The following is an 18,642-nucleotide window of genomic DNA, read 5'->3' as shown; positions in this document are numbered from 1 at the left end:
TGATATATCATCTTTTAAAAACTGGTATTAAGATTGATTTTATGTGTTTTACGTAACAGTAGGAGAATTTGGTGGAATGTGGTAGGAGCTGATCGGTGAACCATTTTTCAAATAATTGCGGCGCTCATGTCTTCATAGTAATCATCACAAGATTGGAAAAAGTTTCTAGCTGAGGCAACGCATTTGATACAAAACCGTTTTATCCTTGGACAAAGAACGCAATTTCCTCTCAATATACTATATTTCTGTTGAGTATTTTTTTAAGTTTAAAACCACTTTCTATTAAAACAAAGTGGAATTTCTCTAAGCATTTATGATCACAATAAGGATATTCATGTAGTTTGCTTTGATTCGCGACTAGTTTTAGCCCTAAATTTTCAGTTTTCGGCCTTTCTTTTCGTTTTAGTGCATGATCTATAACATCTCTCATTTGTACAATGCGCTAAATACGAGGCATATTTTTTAAGTAAGTACCGTTTTGCGATTCCGCCGCCGCAACCCCAAGGTCGCGTTCCGCACATGCGCGCTGGTTACCTACAACTCTTGTCTACGCACTGACGCCATTACGGTTTGATTCTTCGTTGTGTACTCTGTTTACTGAGTGTTTAAGATGCCTGCGACCATCGTGAGTCCCGCCGATTATGAAGTACGGGCTGTTACACGATTTCTTAGTGCTAAAGGCGTAAAACCGATCGATATTCATCGTGACATCAGTGAAGTTTACGGGCAAAACATTATGAGTGATGAAATGGTAAGGAAACAGACGCTTTACAATTTCATCATTGTGCGACTACTTTCCTAAATGTGTGTTTTGTATCTCATTGTGACCGAAAACTTGAAATACCGGAAATTGTGTTCACGTCGGGTTCCAAAAATGTTGACGGATTTGCACAAAACCCAACGTTTAATCAGTCCATTGACTTTCCTTGAGCGGTACCACAATAAAGGTGAAGATTTTTTAGACCAAATTGTTACTGGTGACGAAACATGGGTGACCTACGTCACACCAGAATCGAAACAACAATCTATGGAGTGGCGACATTCATCATCACCCAAAAAAGAGAAGTTTAAGCAAACAATTTCTGCCCGGAAAATAATGTGCACAGTTTTTTGGGACAGAAAAGGAGTATTGCTAGAGTTTCGACGTCGTAATGAGACAATCAATGCAGCGTCTTATTGTGAGACATTGAACAATCTGCGTCGAGAAATCCAGAACAAAAGACGTGGCAAGTTGAGTAAGGGTATTGTTTTGCTCCATGACAATGCCCGTCCACATGTGGCTAATCGGATCAAAGATCTCATCAAATCTTTTCAATGGGAAACTCTAGATGATCCTCCCTACAGCCCTGATCTGGCGCCCAGCGACTACTATTTGTTCCTGCACTAACGAGGTCAACGTCTTCAAGACGATAACGAAGTCAAAACAGTTGTGATACAGTGGTCAGGCGGCAGAATTTTATGAGGAGGGTGCCACGTTATGACAAGTGCCTGCATATTCACGGAAATTAGGTAGAAAAGTAGATTAAGGTACAGGATTTCGTTGAAAAATAAAATTATTGCGATATCTTTGCACTTCTTTTTTTAATTCCAAAACGGTAGTTACTTAAAAAATATGCCTCATAGTACAATATGGAAATAATTGTTCCGTCCCCAGCTTTTTGCCTAAGGTACGCGAATATATTTAACAGGATCTTTCGACGTTTTACGTCAACTACCTCAAAAAGTCATCACCATCAATGAATTTAAATATTTAATAATCATTTGAACAAAACATTTTTCATGTACTATAAATAGACAGGGGTTAGGTACAAGAGAGGCAATAGTCGCAGCACAGGTCCTTGTACAGAACTGCTATGACCAAAGAAAAAATGTTTGTCTATGCTTCATAGACTACGAAAAAGCTTTCGATAAAGTTCAACATCACAAACTTATGCAGCTCCTTAAAAAATTGGATTTGGACTAAAAGGACATTCGTTGTATCGAAAATCTGTACTGGCACCAAAAAGCGCAAGTCAAAGTAAATCATGATCTAACGGATTCGCAGAGGAGTACGTCAAGGTTGTATATTGTCGCCGCTCTTGTTTAATATATACTCTGAAGCCATCTTTCGAGAGTCACTTGAAGATAGAAACATTGGGATCAAAGTCAATGGAGTCTGGGTCAACAACATACGTTACGCCGATGACACAGTGCTGATTACAACTAATTAATATAGTAGGCGGACATAGCCAAAACATGGGATTAAACATCAACATCAAAAAAACTAAATTCATGATTATCACTAGGGAAGCGAATACGTTTAGAAAATCTAGAGTAACATATAATGGAAAACCTATAGAACGGGTAGAAAAATTTAAATATCTAGGAACATGGCTCTATGAAGAATGGTCGTCGGACGGTGAAATAAAATGCCGAATTGAACAAGCTCGTAGTACATTCTTAAAATTTAAAAATGTATTTACATGTACCAACTTTGATCTTGATCTTAGACTGAGACTTGTGCGGTGCTACGTTTGGTCAGTGCTTCTTTGCGGGATGGAGGGTTGGACCCTTAAGGTGAAAAACATCAACAAATGAGAGGCATTCGAAATGTGGGTATATCGTAGAATCCTGAAGATACCATGGACTGCCAAAGTGAGGAATGAGGATATTCTCAGGCGTATCAATAAAGACCTTGAACTCTTTAACATCGTGAAGAAACGAAAGATTGCATATCTTGGCCATATAATGCGAGGCCATAAATAACAATTCCTTCAGCTGATAGTCGTGGGCAAGATTGAAGGTAAGAGAGGATTGGGACGGAAGAGGATGTCATGGTTGCGGAACGTGAGGCAGTGGACGGGTATACAAGATATTCAGACATTGATCCATACCGCTAAAGATAGAGAAGCCATGAAAAATGTGGTCGCGAACATCCATTAATGGATAAGCATTAAAAAAAAAGAGATAAATAATGAGACGGCTTCTTTGAAATAATCAGTTTGTTATTTGGACACTTTCAGGAGCACGTGATTTTCACGGATAATTGATATGTTGCCAGAACTACTAATTAGTGAAATTCTCTACTTTTTTCGCGAGAGTTGGTGTTTAAGCGCTTCTTAAAAATTCTCCCGAGTATATCAATTTTGGAGTCAGGATTATTCGATACTTTTCACAATCCTTCAAGTAAGAAAAGAAGCTTCATCTTCAGCTAGAGTTTATCTTCAGTCTTTAAAGACGAAAAATTTTTTTGTAGGGATGAAAATTAGAAAAAAAAAAAAATATTATGTGATCTATACAACATGTATTGTATTTTTCGAGATACTTACTACGTTTTCATATTTTAAAATCGCTCTGTAAGTTTCATGGTCACTTAAAAATTAAAATCAAATGCATATAATGTATATAGTAATATTATGAATAATTAAAAAGTGTAGTATTTAAATATAAGCTTGTTACCCAATAAAATAAGTGGAGAGGTAGTCGAAGGAAATGTAAAAATCTAACAGACGCTATAAATATAAATAAAAACGCTATACGGTTGTTTATGAAAACGGAAAGAAGTTGAGTAGTGCAACGAAAATAATGAATACTTTGACGGTGTTACTTTCTTTAAGTTCCTTATTATTTCAGTTGACGTTTGGTAAAAGTTTACAATTACGTAAGTCCTTCATTATATTTATTTAAAATAATATCGACATTTTTAAGTGCATTTAATTAATAACGTATTTATTCAAATAAACGATTATAAACTCAACATTTAGATAGATAGTATGTCAAACTTTAATTATTTAAGATGGTATAGTCGCAATTTTTTCATTTTATTTCTTTTACTTTACTTCATGCTTTAGTTTCAGAATTTATATCGAAATTTTAATTCTGTATCTAAGCGAAAATACTACCGATGAAATCTGAAGACTATTCAGATTTAAATGAGGCTAATGTTGATTTTTATCTGCGTATACTGTAGGAAAATAAGTAAGCAACTAGTTTTCACATTAAAATAAGAGAATATTTTTACACCTTTGATTTATCGATTTCCTCTCCCTTCAGATCCGAAAACTCCTCAATGTACAAGGATATATTAAAAAATTCTTAGCCTACTACAGAACCAAACCAAATTTTAATGTCAAAATATTTTATTACTCAACATATTCTCCTCTTAATTGCAAATCAGACCTCCACAGCTTTTATTACCTCTTCGTTGAAGGAGAAAAATTCACACGACCTTTGAAACTTTTTTTCAGTTGAGGAAAGAGATGATAGTCGGACGGAGCTAAATCTGGTAAATAAGGGGAGTGTTCTAGTAATTCAAACCTAAGTTTTTTGCATGGCAACATAAGATTTGTGTGCGGGGCGTTATCCTGCAAAAACAAAACACCTTTAGATAGCTTTAGGCGTTTTTTCTCTTTAATTTTTTCTCGTAGAGTGGTCAGTAATGTCAAATAGTAATCTCCAGTTATTGTTTTACCCTTATTCAAAAAATCAATTATGATTATTCCATGGCAATCCCAAAAAACTGAAGCAAGAACTTTTTCAGCAGATTTTTGGACACGAAACTTCTTCGAGGTCTTGGAGAACCAGAGTGTCGCCATTCCATCGATTGTTGCTTTGTTTCTGGATCGTAGAAATGTACCCAAGTGTCATCCATAGTAACAATTCGGTTTAAGAAGTCTACATCGTTTTCAAATCTAGCAAAGATCGAACGCTTTCGGTCAACATTCAAACATTTGGGGATCCATTTTGCAGCAATTTTTCTCATGTCCAAATCGACGTGAACTATACGATGAACGCGTTCGTATAAAATATTCACTGCTTCGGATCAGATCCGTTTTAGCCCAATTCGACGGTCTAATAAAATCATGTCATCGATATTTTCGGGAACTGACACAGAAACTGGCCTTTCCGATCGGTCATCATCAATTTTTCACGGTCGCATACGAAATCTGCTGACATTTCAACCCTTTTAAATACAGGTGATGGCTCGATACTCCAATTTTTCGATTTTCACAATTTCCGTGGACATCTTTTTTCTTTTAATTTATTGCGTAATTCTGGTTTACTTTTTTTGACGTCAAACTTTACACTGACACTTCTACTAAGTTATTGTTCGTTGCTATGGTAACGCAGTATTTTGTTTATGTATGGAACTGGTCTGGGCCAACTAGATATCAATACATCCTCGTACCTAATTGTCGAAGATCGTAATCAAAATCGAAAAGTTCAAAAGAGCACAGAATATACAGACAACTTAGCAAGCGATGCATCTAAGGGTCTACGGGCCAAAAAATGGATTCTTAATATCGAAATATGGATAAAATGTCCGCAAACTAAAACTACTTTTTTAATCAGACATTCGTGGGACAGAGATCTTTTTTACTTATGAAGATAGCCTCTGAGGTTAGTTTTAAATTAGTTTTAAACAAAATATGAGCTGGATTGCGAGTTTTTATGTTTTAGACTTCTAAATTGTATCTAATTGTATCAAAATATTGATCAAGAAAAAAACGTAGTTAAGGGACTTGCGACTTAAACTAATACATAAAAGGGTGTATTGGTATACGAATTATTTGTGGAATTTGTTCATCGAGAAGAATATTATGACATCCAGCATTATCTAAAAAAACTCCTAATCAACAAGAGTTTCATATCGATATTTATCTTATACAGGCGACTGATAACATATTTTCAAGGTGTGGCGATACTAATTTATAATTATTTATCATAGTTAAATCATTTCTCTGAAATTATTATTTCATTCAATTATTGTATAGGAATAGATAAATTTTCATTTTATGTGAAAACGTTTACTTAGCACTTACAAGTTTATTGTTTGTTCGAGTAATTCACGTGAATGGCAAATCTACAACCACCTTTTCCTCGAATTAAATTACTGATTAGAATGTGATTTCTTATTTTTTCTTTATTTTATACTTGAAATTATCATAACCACATTATACGTTGAACTAAATAAATGATTTAATACCGAAAAAAACATTTAAGATAATAATAACGAATGCAGAAAGTATAACGTTGAAAAATGAACAAAAATTGGTTAATTCTTCAAGTTTGTTGAACTTTATGTCTAGTTTCTCCGTAGTTAAATATTATGTAACTAATAAATCTGACCCCAATTTATTTCTAATTGCATAATACTTCTTTACTCGGTCGAAGATGATATAACTAACTTGAAATCATCGATGTTTTTATTGACATGATTTCTTAGTTAAATTCTATTCTTTCTTTAAAGGTCAGTGTTTAAAATATCATTAACGACATCTGTTTATATTTCATAGTGTCAACCTTCTATGTAAGTTGAAAATCTGAGAAAAAAAAACGCGATTTTCACTCAACACGGCTCAAAATATTTAGCAACGGTCGAAGTCTGTTAAATTCGTAACAATTGATTTAGACTGATGTCACACACCCAAATAAACAAAAAAATCGAATCTACCACAACTCCAGCCTTGCGGAGGAAATTTTTTCTTCATCAGAGCCAAACCTGAAATATCTTTTGCTTTACACGAATAAGGTTCTCATTCCATTCGAAAGAGTATCAAGTTGAAGAGTTTGGTCCTTATGCACTCCGAATGCACTAATATGATTTTTAACCTAGGATATACGAGGAGGATGCAAATAATTCTAGAATGGGGGAATTTTCTAATTTTTCAGTACCATCAAAGAAACCATTTGAAGTCTTTTCCTCAGTTAATAGTATCACACTATTGAGTATATTTGAACTCTAGCGTCACTAGTATAAATTGCGAAAAATATATGTAATCAACATCAAACAAAATGTAGGTAGATCTTTTTTTTGCGCACTGGGGTTCGTGGAATTTTGAAACAAGCATTTATACCAATTATGTATCATTTGTTATTCTATTTTTTTTGTATTCTGTTGAATAAATGCATAATTCATGAGTTTTTGGTATTTATCAGGCTCTGAAATTATAGAACTTTGTTTACTTGCAACATCGGTCAACAAGTACTCATTATAATGAACAAAAAAATTCTATTGACAACTTTCCGTTTATCTCTGGACTTTTTACGATTAAAACATAATGATTCGACATGAAGTTCGAAAAAAGAAATGAAAGGAATGGGAATCTGCACAGAACTTCAAGGAAAAACTTCAAAAATAAGATGTGACTTCTATGCATCACACAGCGGACTTTTGATTGTCAAAATAAACCATAAATGCAGTTGTTTAGATTTATTGGTATTTCAAGAAGCTCTTTGTAAAGAAAACACATTCTTTAAATCGATTTTAAAGGTATTACATATCAGTATTATATCCTTTCTTATTTTTTGTTATAGCGGATTACCTCCAAAAATATAGCTGTGTAAAATCAGATCCGGATTACGAAAAATGCATTCTGGAAGGTTTTTTAGCTACCAAACCCTTCTTTTTGGAAGGTATACCTGAATTAAACGTACCCTCTATGGATCCTTACAAAGTAGATGCGTTCGCTGTGAATAGCAGTGTTGAAAATTTGATAAAAATAGATGCTGTTTGTCGTAACGCCGTGGTGACAGGCCTTAGTACAACTATTATTGATTATTTGAAGTAAGTTTATTATTTCAATAAGAAAATTTAAAACTATGATTCGAAATTTTCAAACAACGTCAAATATTTATCACTAAAAATATTATAAATGATTCTAATGTGTTGTCAAAAAAGATAATAAAAAATTTCTGGAACGATTTTTTCGAAACAACATCTGCTCTGTACAATTTCTGATGTCAGGGATGGTATTGAAATGATGGTGTGGACAAAACTTTAAAGAAGCAAAACCTAGCGAATCAAAAGCAATTAGTGACAAATTTTACAAATCACTTTCATCGCACATCTTCGTATACCAAAATGTTTAAGTACTCCAAGCAAATTTCCGATTTTACAGTTGTTGTCCTTGGAATGAAGTACTATGTCTTCAAATTCGAATAAATCAATGACTTTGACTGCCAAGCTTTTGTAAAACGAAGTGAATTACTGGTTTTCAATGAACTTTTATCCCAGATCCATAGATATATACCCAAAATTCAACTCTAGTAACAATTTTGACTTTTGAACTTATAAATCGTCTGTTGAAATGTTTTGCAACGACCCGTACGACTAAGTTCTCGAATAATCAATCGCTTGTTTTAACAGGTTTGTCTACTTTGTGTACGTTTTTATCTGTTTTTGAATGCAAAAGTCTAGCCAATGGTTTCTGGTAATTCACTAGATACTGGATATAAAAACTGTTTATGTTTATATCGAGTGCTTTTTGATGAAATTGCCAAAAAAACGGAAATTGGAATATCATCTAACCCAAGTTAACGTAAGACCTTGTCTGTGATTAATTACTGAATGATTTATAATCCGTGTCTATGATGACAGCAGCTTTTCAGACTAAAAAGATATCGACGACTACCCTTGGTTGATAGTAATTCATGCTATAAAACGTGTATCTCATTTATTAAAAAAACATCCTACATTAAATGGTATTAATATTATATTTATTAGAATTATTATATTTATAAAATTTTGATAAACGTTTTCTCTTTTTTTCTCGATTTGTAGTAGCATCGTAATTGCTGATTCTACTATATCTGTTTGGATGTTATACAAAATAAGCTCTGGGTAATTTTATACTCGGTCCCCTCGTTTTTTGGATCTAGAGAATCGAAAAATCATTCGATTTCGATGAATTTTTTTTTAAATCTTCGTCGGATTTGCGAAAAAAATTATAGGAATGAAAAAAATGACAACTTATATTGGTTTCAGGGCTTCAAATGTCCATGAAAATGCACTCATTCACGTATAATTGTTGATAACTTTTTTCCAAATAATCAAATGAAGTTGTTATATTTTTTTTCATAATCTACACAAAAAAGGAATAAATTGAAAGAAAAATTATACGAAAATGTTGATTTATCATGTTTTTATAATTAAAAGGAATAAAAATTTCTCTTAAAACAAAAACATTCTTAAAATCACTTATTGTAATCAAGTGTACAATATTGAAAGTTAACTTTGAAAAATCGAAAATTTTCACTATTAGAAAAATGGTATCTTACTGTTAGAGATAAAAAATGAATAAACAAACATTTTTCAATGATTTTTTTTTCCAAAACGTTCGTATTTTTGTGTAAATTAACAAGAAAAAATATATGAACTGCAATTGATGCTTTGTAAGAAAGTTATGAACGATTCTATGCGAAAAGTACGTTTATGATCACATTTAAAGTCATAAAACTATATGAAATCTCCAGGTGAGATTTTTCCCATATTTTTTTTTCATAAATCTGCCGTAAACACGAAGATTTTAAAAAAAAAAGTTCATTGAAATCGGATGATTTTTCGATTTTATAGAGCCAAAAAACGAGGGGATCGCGAAAGTATAAAATTACCAAACTATGTTTAATATTTTTGAAAAAATAATAAAAATAATTGCCAGCTTGGGCGTCTGACAATTTTCATATATACATACAATTTTTTGTTATTCAATTCAATCGTTAGACATTTTTTTACTGAATTTTGATAAGTATTGATAATATCAAATACGTAATATATATATAATCGTTTCTAAAATATTTGTAATATAATTCTTGATTAAATAGACAAGTGTTTACTTAAAAAAATTATGATAATAATAATCTTTTATTTTATCTTAATTACAATTGTACTGATGATTTGTAAGTCGGGTGCAGATCTATATAACGAAATATCAAAAAAAAAGATGATTTACAATCCTGAAATTGATTGCGTCCTGCTGTTATTTTTTTACTTTAACTTCATTATATATATATAAAGATAAATCAAATTTGGAATATCTTTGAAAATATTAAAACTAAAAAAAACATCATCATCAAATCGCCAATATAGTTTGAAAGTAAATATTTGTAATAATTATCCAATTTTTTTTGTAATGAATTAAAATATTTTGTCAAGATGATAATACAATATTTTGAGATATAAAAAAACTACGATCCGTTGCAGGAAAGTGTTTTTATTTAATTTTCAAAATAATCACAACTTGAATCCAGTCATTTTTTGTAATACTTTCAAAAAATTGATGAATTGCGTTATATATCTCAACCTTTATCGTAAACCGTCCACCACGTGAATATTTGTTTAAGATGAAGAATAACCAGAAATCACACAAGTCCAAATCGGGCGAATAGGGTGCATTATACGTATCTAAAAATTCAAGTGTTTACTGCGCATTGTGTGACGATGCATTTTCGAATATTGAGAGCCTTAAAAGCTGCAGAGTTTGTAACTAACTATACGTACTTTTGCATTTTCGCCAGAAATATCATAAAATGGGCTCTACTTATTTTTCCCGTGCTATTATTACTTGCTCAGTTATTTTGAAATCGTTTAAAGTATGTGACAACGAATAACTTTGTTTATGCCTTATCTCCAAGCCATATCCTTCCTCTTTTAAATTCGTCATACCATTGAAATACAATTGCTTGTAAAGACTTATACCCCCAACTGTTCGAAACTTCATTATTTACTTACAACGACCAAATCAAAATAGATTATGATTTTGAATGTTTCGATGGCAAATAGTATGCACCTCCATTTACTTTGTGAAAGCAGCGACTCAACTGCAGTCTGAGCTCACTACTTACAGATGACGATATTTAAAATTACAGTGCTGCCAGCTCTTGTCCCTCTTATGTCGTAGCATCTGAAAAGTTGCAGAAAGCCCGCGTATAAATGACTCTGCATTGAGAAATAAACTGATGTTTTAAAGCAGGGGTCTCCAAACTACTCCATGACCATATCAATGTAGATGTAGAATAATTATTCTAATAAAATTAGAATACTTCAGTAAGCTAAATTTAATTTGCTATAAAATATATGTTCTCTAAAAGGAGTTTTCAAGTATGCTAGCTCTCCGCGGGCCGGACAAAATCTGTTCGCGGGCCGGATGTGGCCCTCGGGCCGTAGTTTGGAGACCCCTGTTTTAAAGTATGCTTTGAATTATATACTTCCCATTATTTTATCCAATATAAATATAAAGAATACGGTAGCTCAAATTTCAAAACACATTATATATTTTATTGAGAATCGAAATGACAAACCAAGTTTTTAGTTCCATAATATTAATATATATTTAGATTTAAATGAAGATTTATTTTTATTTGAAGTGATCAAATTTTTATTATTAATTTTAGAGCTGATCCAATAAAACACTATGGCGAAATAAAATTGACAATACCGTGGATGTACGCCGAAATGGATTACGATGTAAAAGGACAACTGCTTGTTATTCCTTTGGAAAGCAGAGGACACTTTCAAGGAAATTTCAGTAAGTCATTCTGGAATGAATTATTCGTAAACTTGTTAACAACATTTCGTATTAATATTTCAGCTGATACTAAAGCACAAATCAAAGGTAGTTTGAAGATGTACACTAAAGACGGAGTTGATTATTTCAAGGTCAACAAGTTGGCGTTGAAAGTGAGAATCGGTGATGGATACGTTAAACTTACGTCCAAAGACAAAGAGCTTCAATACGCAGGTAAAATATAATACCTTAACTAGCGAAAATGCTTAATTTTTCAAACATTGTTTCAATTTGTTGGTCTCATCAGCACATAATATGTTTTTTTGTCAAAATAAAAGTTCAGTGAAGGATACAGAAAAATTAATATTTTCTCTCGATTCGTCTTTGATAATTTTTTGAAATTCAGTTAATGTATTTTAAAAGAATTTAACAATAAGCTAGAAAAAAATAATTAATATGTTTGGTGATGTGATTTGTAATAAATAATCAGTGTATTTATGTCTATTTTCTAAATATTAAATGTGAGGTTATTTAATGGTATGGTGTTTATAATTACTACGAAATATGACATATAATTGCTCAATCGACCTTCTGATAGACAAACTTAATGCAATATTCTAATTATAAAAATGTCATACTATCTAAATGTGTTATTATAATTTAGTGTAAATATACAATAATTACAAAAAATAATCGATATGTTGTGATAACATTGTAACGAACGTGTTTGTATATCATCACGTTATTTTACGATGGACTTTAATTTAGATAAAAATACGCCAAATTTGCAATACGATTTTATAGTATATTTTTCACTTTGGTGTGACACATAATTTTTTTCAAAATGATTTCGCAAGATATATCACGGTGTGTCTGAACCAAAGTTAAATGAAATGGCTCAACACTTTGGAACTTGCTTCAGATATCGAAAGTAGATTACTTATAGGTCATAACAAATCTATTTCCAAAATAATCTGTATAGCCCTTTTAAAAAAAAACTGATTTAAAGAAAAAAATTTTTTTTTTCGTTTTATTGACCAGAAATAAATAAAAAACTAATGAAATATGAAATATCTATCAAAAAATGCTTATTATTATTATTACGTATGAAAACTATAAGTACAGCTATTACTATTCTCTTATTACATGGTTAATAAAAAATTAGAAAAAGTAAATAGTCCTTTTCAAACATGAAATGCATTATAACTACATAGGGCACTTAACAGTTTTGTAGAATACTGAGAGTTTTGCACATCAACTTTAGTTTTGAGCCACCAAGCGTTGAAATCGAAATGCACCGAAATTCCATTGCTTGTTCACTAAAAAATCCAAGCCCAGTTTGAGTTTTGCGGCAGAACTGTTCAACGTGAAAAAAAACGGCATGAACCTTGGGAGTGATGTTAATACCTGAAGATATATAGCTGTTTTTGAAACTTTGTATGCACTTCACGTAATTTTCATCTAGACTGTTCCCATGTTCCGGAAAGTAGCGAACACTTGTACGTATTTTAATACAGCAAGATTTCTAGAACTCCGCAAGACGTCAACATTTTGTACAAGTTTTCTGCACGCATTTCCATTGAACCCCGAATCTTGGTGTGTAACTTCACGCTGAACGTGACAAAATTCAGCCCAAGATTCGGCTTCACTTTGACATTCTTTCAACATGTGCGTAAAAACATTATTTACCACACCAAGCATGAGATTCAGTTCTGGGGGTGGAATTATTTCCAGGAATGTTTTATCTCCAGATGCTGTGATTAGAGGGGGGTGGATGCAATTAAAATAATTTTTTGCCAGGCTCTTCAATCCTTTTCCTTCAGCTAACCACTTTTCATAATTATTTAAAACATTTTCCCCAGTTCTTAAATCACCACAGGCGTGAAGCTCATTACTTTTTGCGTAACAGTACGTACATGGGTATGTGCTACTGTGTGCCATAATACCTACCAAAATGTTTGCCAATTTTAGATCAGTCGCTATGGTGCGCTATTGAAAGGACTAATATTCAATTCTGAAAAAAGTTGCTGCACATTTTCATAATTTTCTTGAGCTTGTGAAACGGCTGCTAAGATAAATAATCGCTCAACACCAGAATCCTTGAATTTATTTGCTGCAATTCCTGTTTAAAAATAGACTACATCGTTATATAAAGCACTTTAAATGGAGTTGAATTTCGTACCGTATAAAAGTAAATAATACCTTCAATGTATTTTGCTCGCTTCTTATTTGCACTTTCAAATTCCATATTAGATTTTGATTGTACTGAAAGGCATATTTTTAAAAATCCACCTCCTCCATCAATACCTAACTTCAAGTGGTCTTCTGATAAATTGCGCTCTTGTCTCACATACTCAACAAACCCTGGCACATCATTGCAATAAACTACAACTAAAGGAGTATTCGAAACTTCATCATCTTTCACTTTAACAAGAGGAAATTCTTTGTAAGAAAAATATTCATCTATTGAATGAGCTTTGGTAGTGAGCTTCTTTTTCAATCCTGGTTCAACAGCTTTTCTATTCTTTGTACCGGCTCGAATGGAAGCAGCCAATTTCAATGTGACTATTTACTTTTTCTAATTTTTTATTAACCATGTAATAAGAGAATAGTAATAGCTGTACTTATAGTTTTCATATATATATATATATATATATATATATATATATATATATATATATATATATATATATATCCCCTTTTATAGCGTTATACGCCTTTGGGTTCCTAATCTCCAGGCCTGTCTATCTTGCCAGTCGTCGACTGCTAGGTTCCTTTCGGACATTGCTCTAGTGATTCCTTGTAGCCATGTTCTAGGTGGTCTTCCCCTCTTTCTTTTTTCTTTGGGGGTCCATTCTAATATTATTCTTGGTAGTCGTTCTCTTCCCATTCTCTTAACGTGTCCGTACCAAATCAACTGTTTCTTTTCTATATCTTCTACTAAAGTTCTTTCTACTTTCAATTGTCTTCTTATTTCCTCGTTTCTTATATGTTCCGTTCTAGATATTCTTGCTGCTCTCCTCCAGAAATCCATTTCCACTGCATTTAAGTTATTTTTTTGCTTTTCTGTAAGTTGCCAAACCTCGGAGCTATATGTAATTATTGGTTGTAAAATGGCGTTGTATATTCTCTTTTTTGTTTCTGGTCTAATATTCTTTTGCCACAGCACTGAGTTCAGGGCTCTTATTACTTTTCTTCCTTTGGTTATTCTGTCCCTAATTGTTTCCTCGTTTCGTCCTGTTGTTGTTAGTTTTACACCTAGGTATATGCATTCCTTACAGTTTTTAATTATTTTTCCCTCTAGATCTAAATTCCCAGGTGAATCTTCTGATCCTATACATATGTATTGTGTCTTCTCCGTGTTAACCTGTAGACCCCACTTTTGGTATTCTTCTATAAGTTTTCTAGACATGTACTCCAGATCTTCTTTTTCCTGTGCTACCACTACCTGGTCATCGGCATAGTGCAGTGTATACAAGGTGCTCTCCCCAATAGTTAGTCCCATTCCTTTACATTTTTTTTTCCAAACTCTTAGGGCTTCATCTATGTATATGTTGAACAGAGTTGGGGATAAACAACACCCTTGTCGCAAGCCTTTGGTTGTTTTGAAGCCGTCTGTCACCTTGTTACCTATTTTTATTTTTGCTGTTGTGTCTCTGTATAGTTCTTTTATAACCTTTATTAGAGTGGTATTTATGCTCGTTCTTTCCAGAACCTCCCATAATTTTGAGACAGGTACTGTGTCATACGCTTTCTTCAAGTCTACCAATAGTAGGTGCACTTCTTGTGATCTTACGGTTCTCTTTTCGATTATTTGTGATAGACAGAAAATACTATCTATCGTCGATCGACCTGCTCTGAAGCCGTTTTGTTCCTCGGATTCGTATGGGTGATATTCTTCACAAATGATCTCCTTTATTATTTTTCCGTATAACCTACTGAGCGTACTAGTCACTGTAATGCCCCTATAATTATTGCAGTCTTCCTTATTTCCTTTCTTGTATATGGACGTGATCCATCCTTCTTTCCACGTTTGCGGTATTGGTTCTCCATTTAGATGTCTATTGATAATTTCTGTTAGGATATTAAACAGCCTATTTGTTCCTGCTTTTATTAATTCTGCAGGTATTCCCTCTGGACCAGGAGCGCGCCCATTTTTAAGTAGTGTTATAGCTTTCTTTGTTTTTTCTACGTTGATTTTTATTGGTTCACCTGTAATCCGTATGTCTTCAGCCGGCATGTTACTATATTCAGATCTCTGTTCTCTGAGTAATGAGCGGTAATAGTCTTGCCATTTATTTGGTGATATGGTGCCTATTGGGATATTTTCTTTTCTGCCAGATCTAACATTATCTATAAATCTCCACGATTCCCTGGATTGGCGTCCTCCTAAATAGGTATCCAATTCCTTGCATTTATTTTCCCAGCTGAGGTTTTTGGCCTCTATCGCAGCGGTTTTAAATTTTGATACAGCTTCACTATATTGTTCCTTATGTTCTGCTTTTTTAGTGCTTAGCCAGGTATGATACAATCGTTGTTTTTGTTCTTTTAAATTTTGCAGTTGTTCAGTCCACCAATAATTTCGTGTTCTCTTTTTCATTTCTTTATATCCTAAGGCTTCTTTGGCTGCTTTGTGTATGCTGTCAATTACTACTTTGGTAAGATTGTCTGTTGGTTCTTGTTCGTACTCCTGTGGGAGGTTTTGGTCCAGTCTTTGTTGGTATAATAATTTTGTGCTCTCGTTCATAAGGCTTTCTATATTATAGTTTGGTATATCTATATCTGTTAAATCTTTACTGTTTTGCAGTTGATTCTTTTGTTTGTTGTCTTTGATTATTGGCATTATTAACTTAGCTTTTATCAGATGATGGTCACTTCCACATTCTGCGGATCGATATACTCTGACATTGTGCACTTTTATCTTCGTTTTTTGTTTCATTATAAGATAGTCGATTATTGATCTTAGATTTCTAGTTATTTGCGTCCATGTATATGTGTGTATTTCCTTATGTTTAAAATACCCATTCATTATTCTTAGTAAGTTATGTTGACAGACATCTATCAACCTGGAGCCATTATCATTCCTGGTATTTTCACCGTAGGGCCCTATTATCTCATGCTTCGTTTCTTTGCCAGTTCTAGTATTTAGGTCTCCCAGTATTATGATTTCTCGATCGTTACCTGTCTGAGATATTAGCTCATTTAGCGTTTCATAATACTTTTCTTTTTCATCTACCCGTGCGTCTTCATTAGGTCCATAAGTAGCAATTATTGTTATTTTGCAGCCTTTTAAATTGACATTAACTTTTATTGTTCTATCGCTTATTGCTTCCCAGCTGGAGACGTTCTTCTTATACTTCTCATGTATAAGGAGCGATATACCCCTTTTTGCATGTTCTTCTTTGTTAACGCCGCTGTATATGTGGATATATTCCCCGAGTGTTTGTGTACCTTGTCCTTTTTTCTTTGTTTCAGAGAGAGCAATAAAGTCCAGTTTATGTTTTTTAATTTCTTGTAAAATGTCATCTACCTTCGTTCTAATTCCCTGTATATTCCATGTTCCACAAATCATAGTCCGTTTTCGTTGCCATTGTCGTTTTCCATTTTGATCATCCATATTCCGAGGCCTAGTTTTCGGATTTTTAGCCAAAAGAAGTTTTTTCCAAGTGATAGGGGGCTGGCCTATCGACTTGACCCTCCTCCTTTACCCGGGCTTGGGACCGGCAGTTGTGTCCAGCGGGCTACTCAATCCACCACACCGAAACACACCAGGCGGAGATATAGTATATAGTTTTCATACGTAATAATAATAATAAGCATTTTTTGATAGATATTTCATATTTCATTAGTTTTTTATTTATTTCTGGTCAATAAAACGAAAAAAAAAAATTTTTTTCTCTTTAAATCAGTTTTTTTTTGAAAAGGGCTATACAGATTATTTTGGAAATAGATTTGTTATGACCTATAAGTAATCTACTTTCGATATCTGAAGCAAGTTCCAAAGTGTTGAGCCATTTCATTTAACTTTGGTTCAGACACACCTTGATAGAGGATGGACAACATGTTAGTGATAAATTCATATGGCTATTTGAATATTTGTGTATTAAATTTCATTTTTTACAGCCGACCTTATATCGAATTTCTTCAACGAAAATCCTCGCCAAGTTTTGGACGCTATCAATCCTTTGTTCATCCAATACGCAGAGGTGTACGCCAGGAAAGAAATGGATCGTATTTTGGCGACGGTACCCGCATCGGCTTGGTTGCCAGAATAAACTATATCATATATTTGGTGGGGCGTTACTAGTCTTTTTCAATACTTTTAATGTTGTAAAATGATATTTTTTTTAATAAATTTATAATAGAATAATATTATATGTTTTTTTGTATACATACATTATTTTTTCGTCGTTCCGTAGTCAACACCACAATCAATACCGATCTCGGAAACATACTCGAATGGGGTGGAAGCAATTTTAATGTAACCAAGTCCTAAGCTGCTGTTTTTACAAAAAAGTTTGGTACTGCGGCTCGTTATATCTTGTCTGAACATAAAATATTTTTGGGAGTTGATGTTGGGAACAATGGTATAGTCACGTGGACGAATCTAATTCCCTACAAAACCCAGATTCGTTCATTGCTTCAACATTTGGAACTTGCTCGACTCAATTCAGTAGAGAGCAATTTGACTTGATCAGAAACTTTGACAGCTTAGGTCAGGGATAGGGAAACTTTTTTCCTCGCGTGCCAATTTTTGCTAACGAAATATATGGCGGGCCAAGTTGAGGCATTACATTATTTACTAAAATAAAAATATTGCCATAATTTTTCTGAAATACTAATTGTGGGTCTGGTCTTTGTGGGAACATGTGACATGTGGAACTGTTTTTGTTTCTGCATGATTTCATCATAAGCCGAAATATTTGCGATGCTGATTTTTTAACAATGAAAAAGGAGGTCATCTGAAAGCCAATTACGAAGACAATTTTTTCATTATTGAAAACGTTTGTTCGCACAAACAGCTTGTACCAAACATAGCCATTATTTTCTGGGCGAGGGAAACTATATTTGGTTATTGTGTCCGAGATTATGAAATTCCAATTTGCTGGTGTTCGAAAATAGTTGGCTCAAATGGGTGGTGCGTTCGACGACAGTCGGACTTACGGGTTTTATGCCCGACGTGTACTGCCTTTACAGTCAATTCATGAGAATGTAATTTCTGGTAAAAAGAAAATTGTATTTAATTTTTGTTTGCTGGTCGCGGGCCGGATTTCAACGCTTTGCGGGCCGGAGATGGCCCGCAGGCCGTAGTTTCCCCATCCCTGGCTTAGGTCTTGACCTGACTCTATTTCAATGTTCAACATAAGTTCAACTAGAG

General features: G+C 33.3%; 1 protein-coding gene across 1 annotated transcript; it reads left to right on the top strand.

Moving 5' to 3' along the window:
• Positions 1-3,401: 3,401 nt before the first annotated feature.
• On the top strand, positions 3,402-17,636 carry LOC130452479 (uncharacterized). The gene is made up of 5 exons (XM_056791785.1): positions 3,402-3,640; positions 7,297-7,546; positions 11,152-11,285; positions 11,349-11,498; positions 17,388-17,636. The coding sequence occupies exons 1-5, from the start codon at positions 3,565-3,567 to the stop codon at positions 17,537-17,539; spliced, it is 762 nt and encodes a 253-aa protein (XP_056647763.1). The 5' UTR covers positions 3,402-3,564; the 3' UTR covers positions 17,540-17,636.
• Positions 17,637-18,642: the final 1,006 nt, after the last annotated feature.

Source organism: Diorhabda sublineata, chromosome 1 (assembly GCF_026230105.1).
Source record: "Diorhabda sublineata isolate icDioSubl1.1 chromosome 1, icDioSubl1.1, whole genome shotgun sequence".
In the NCBI taxonomy this organism is placed as follows: domain Eukaryota; kingdom Metazoa; phylum Arthropoda; class Insecta; order Coleoptera; family Chrysomelidae; genus Diorhabda; species Diorhabda sublineata.
This window is presented reverse-complemented; position numbering and strand designations above follow the sequence as displayed.

Excerpts from the sequence above, each read along its gene's own strand:
- LOC130452479 (XM_056791785.1), top strand. The coding sequence starts at position 3,565 with ATGAATACTTTGACGGTGTTACTTTCTTTAAGTTCCTTATTATTTCAG. Across the intron at positions 7,547-11,151 it reads ACTATTATTGATTATTTGAA|AGCTGATCCAATAAAACACT; the intron begins GTAAGTTTATTA and ends TATTAATTTTAG. Across the intron at positions 11,499-17,387 it reads CAAAGAGCTTCAATACGCAG|CCGACCTTATATCGAATTTC; the intron begins GTAAAATATAAT and ends CATTTTTTACAG.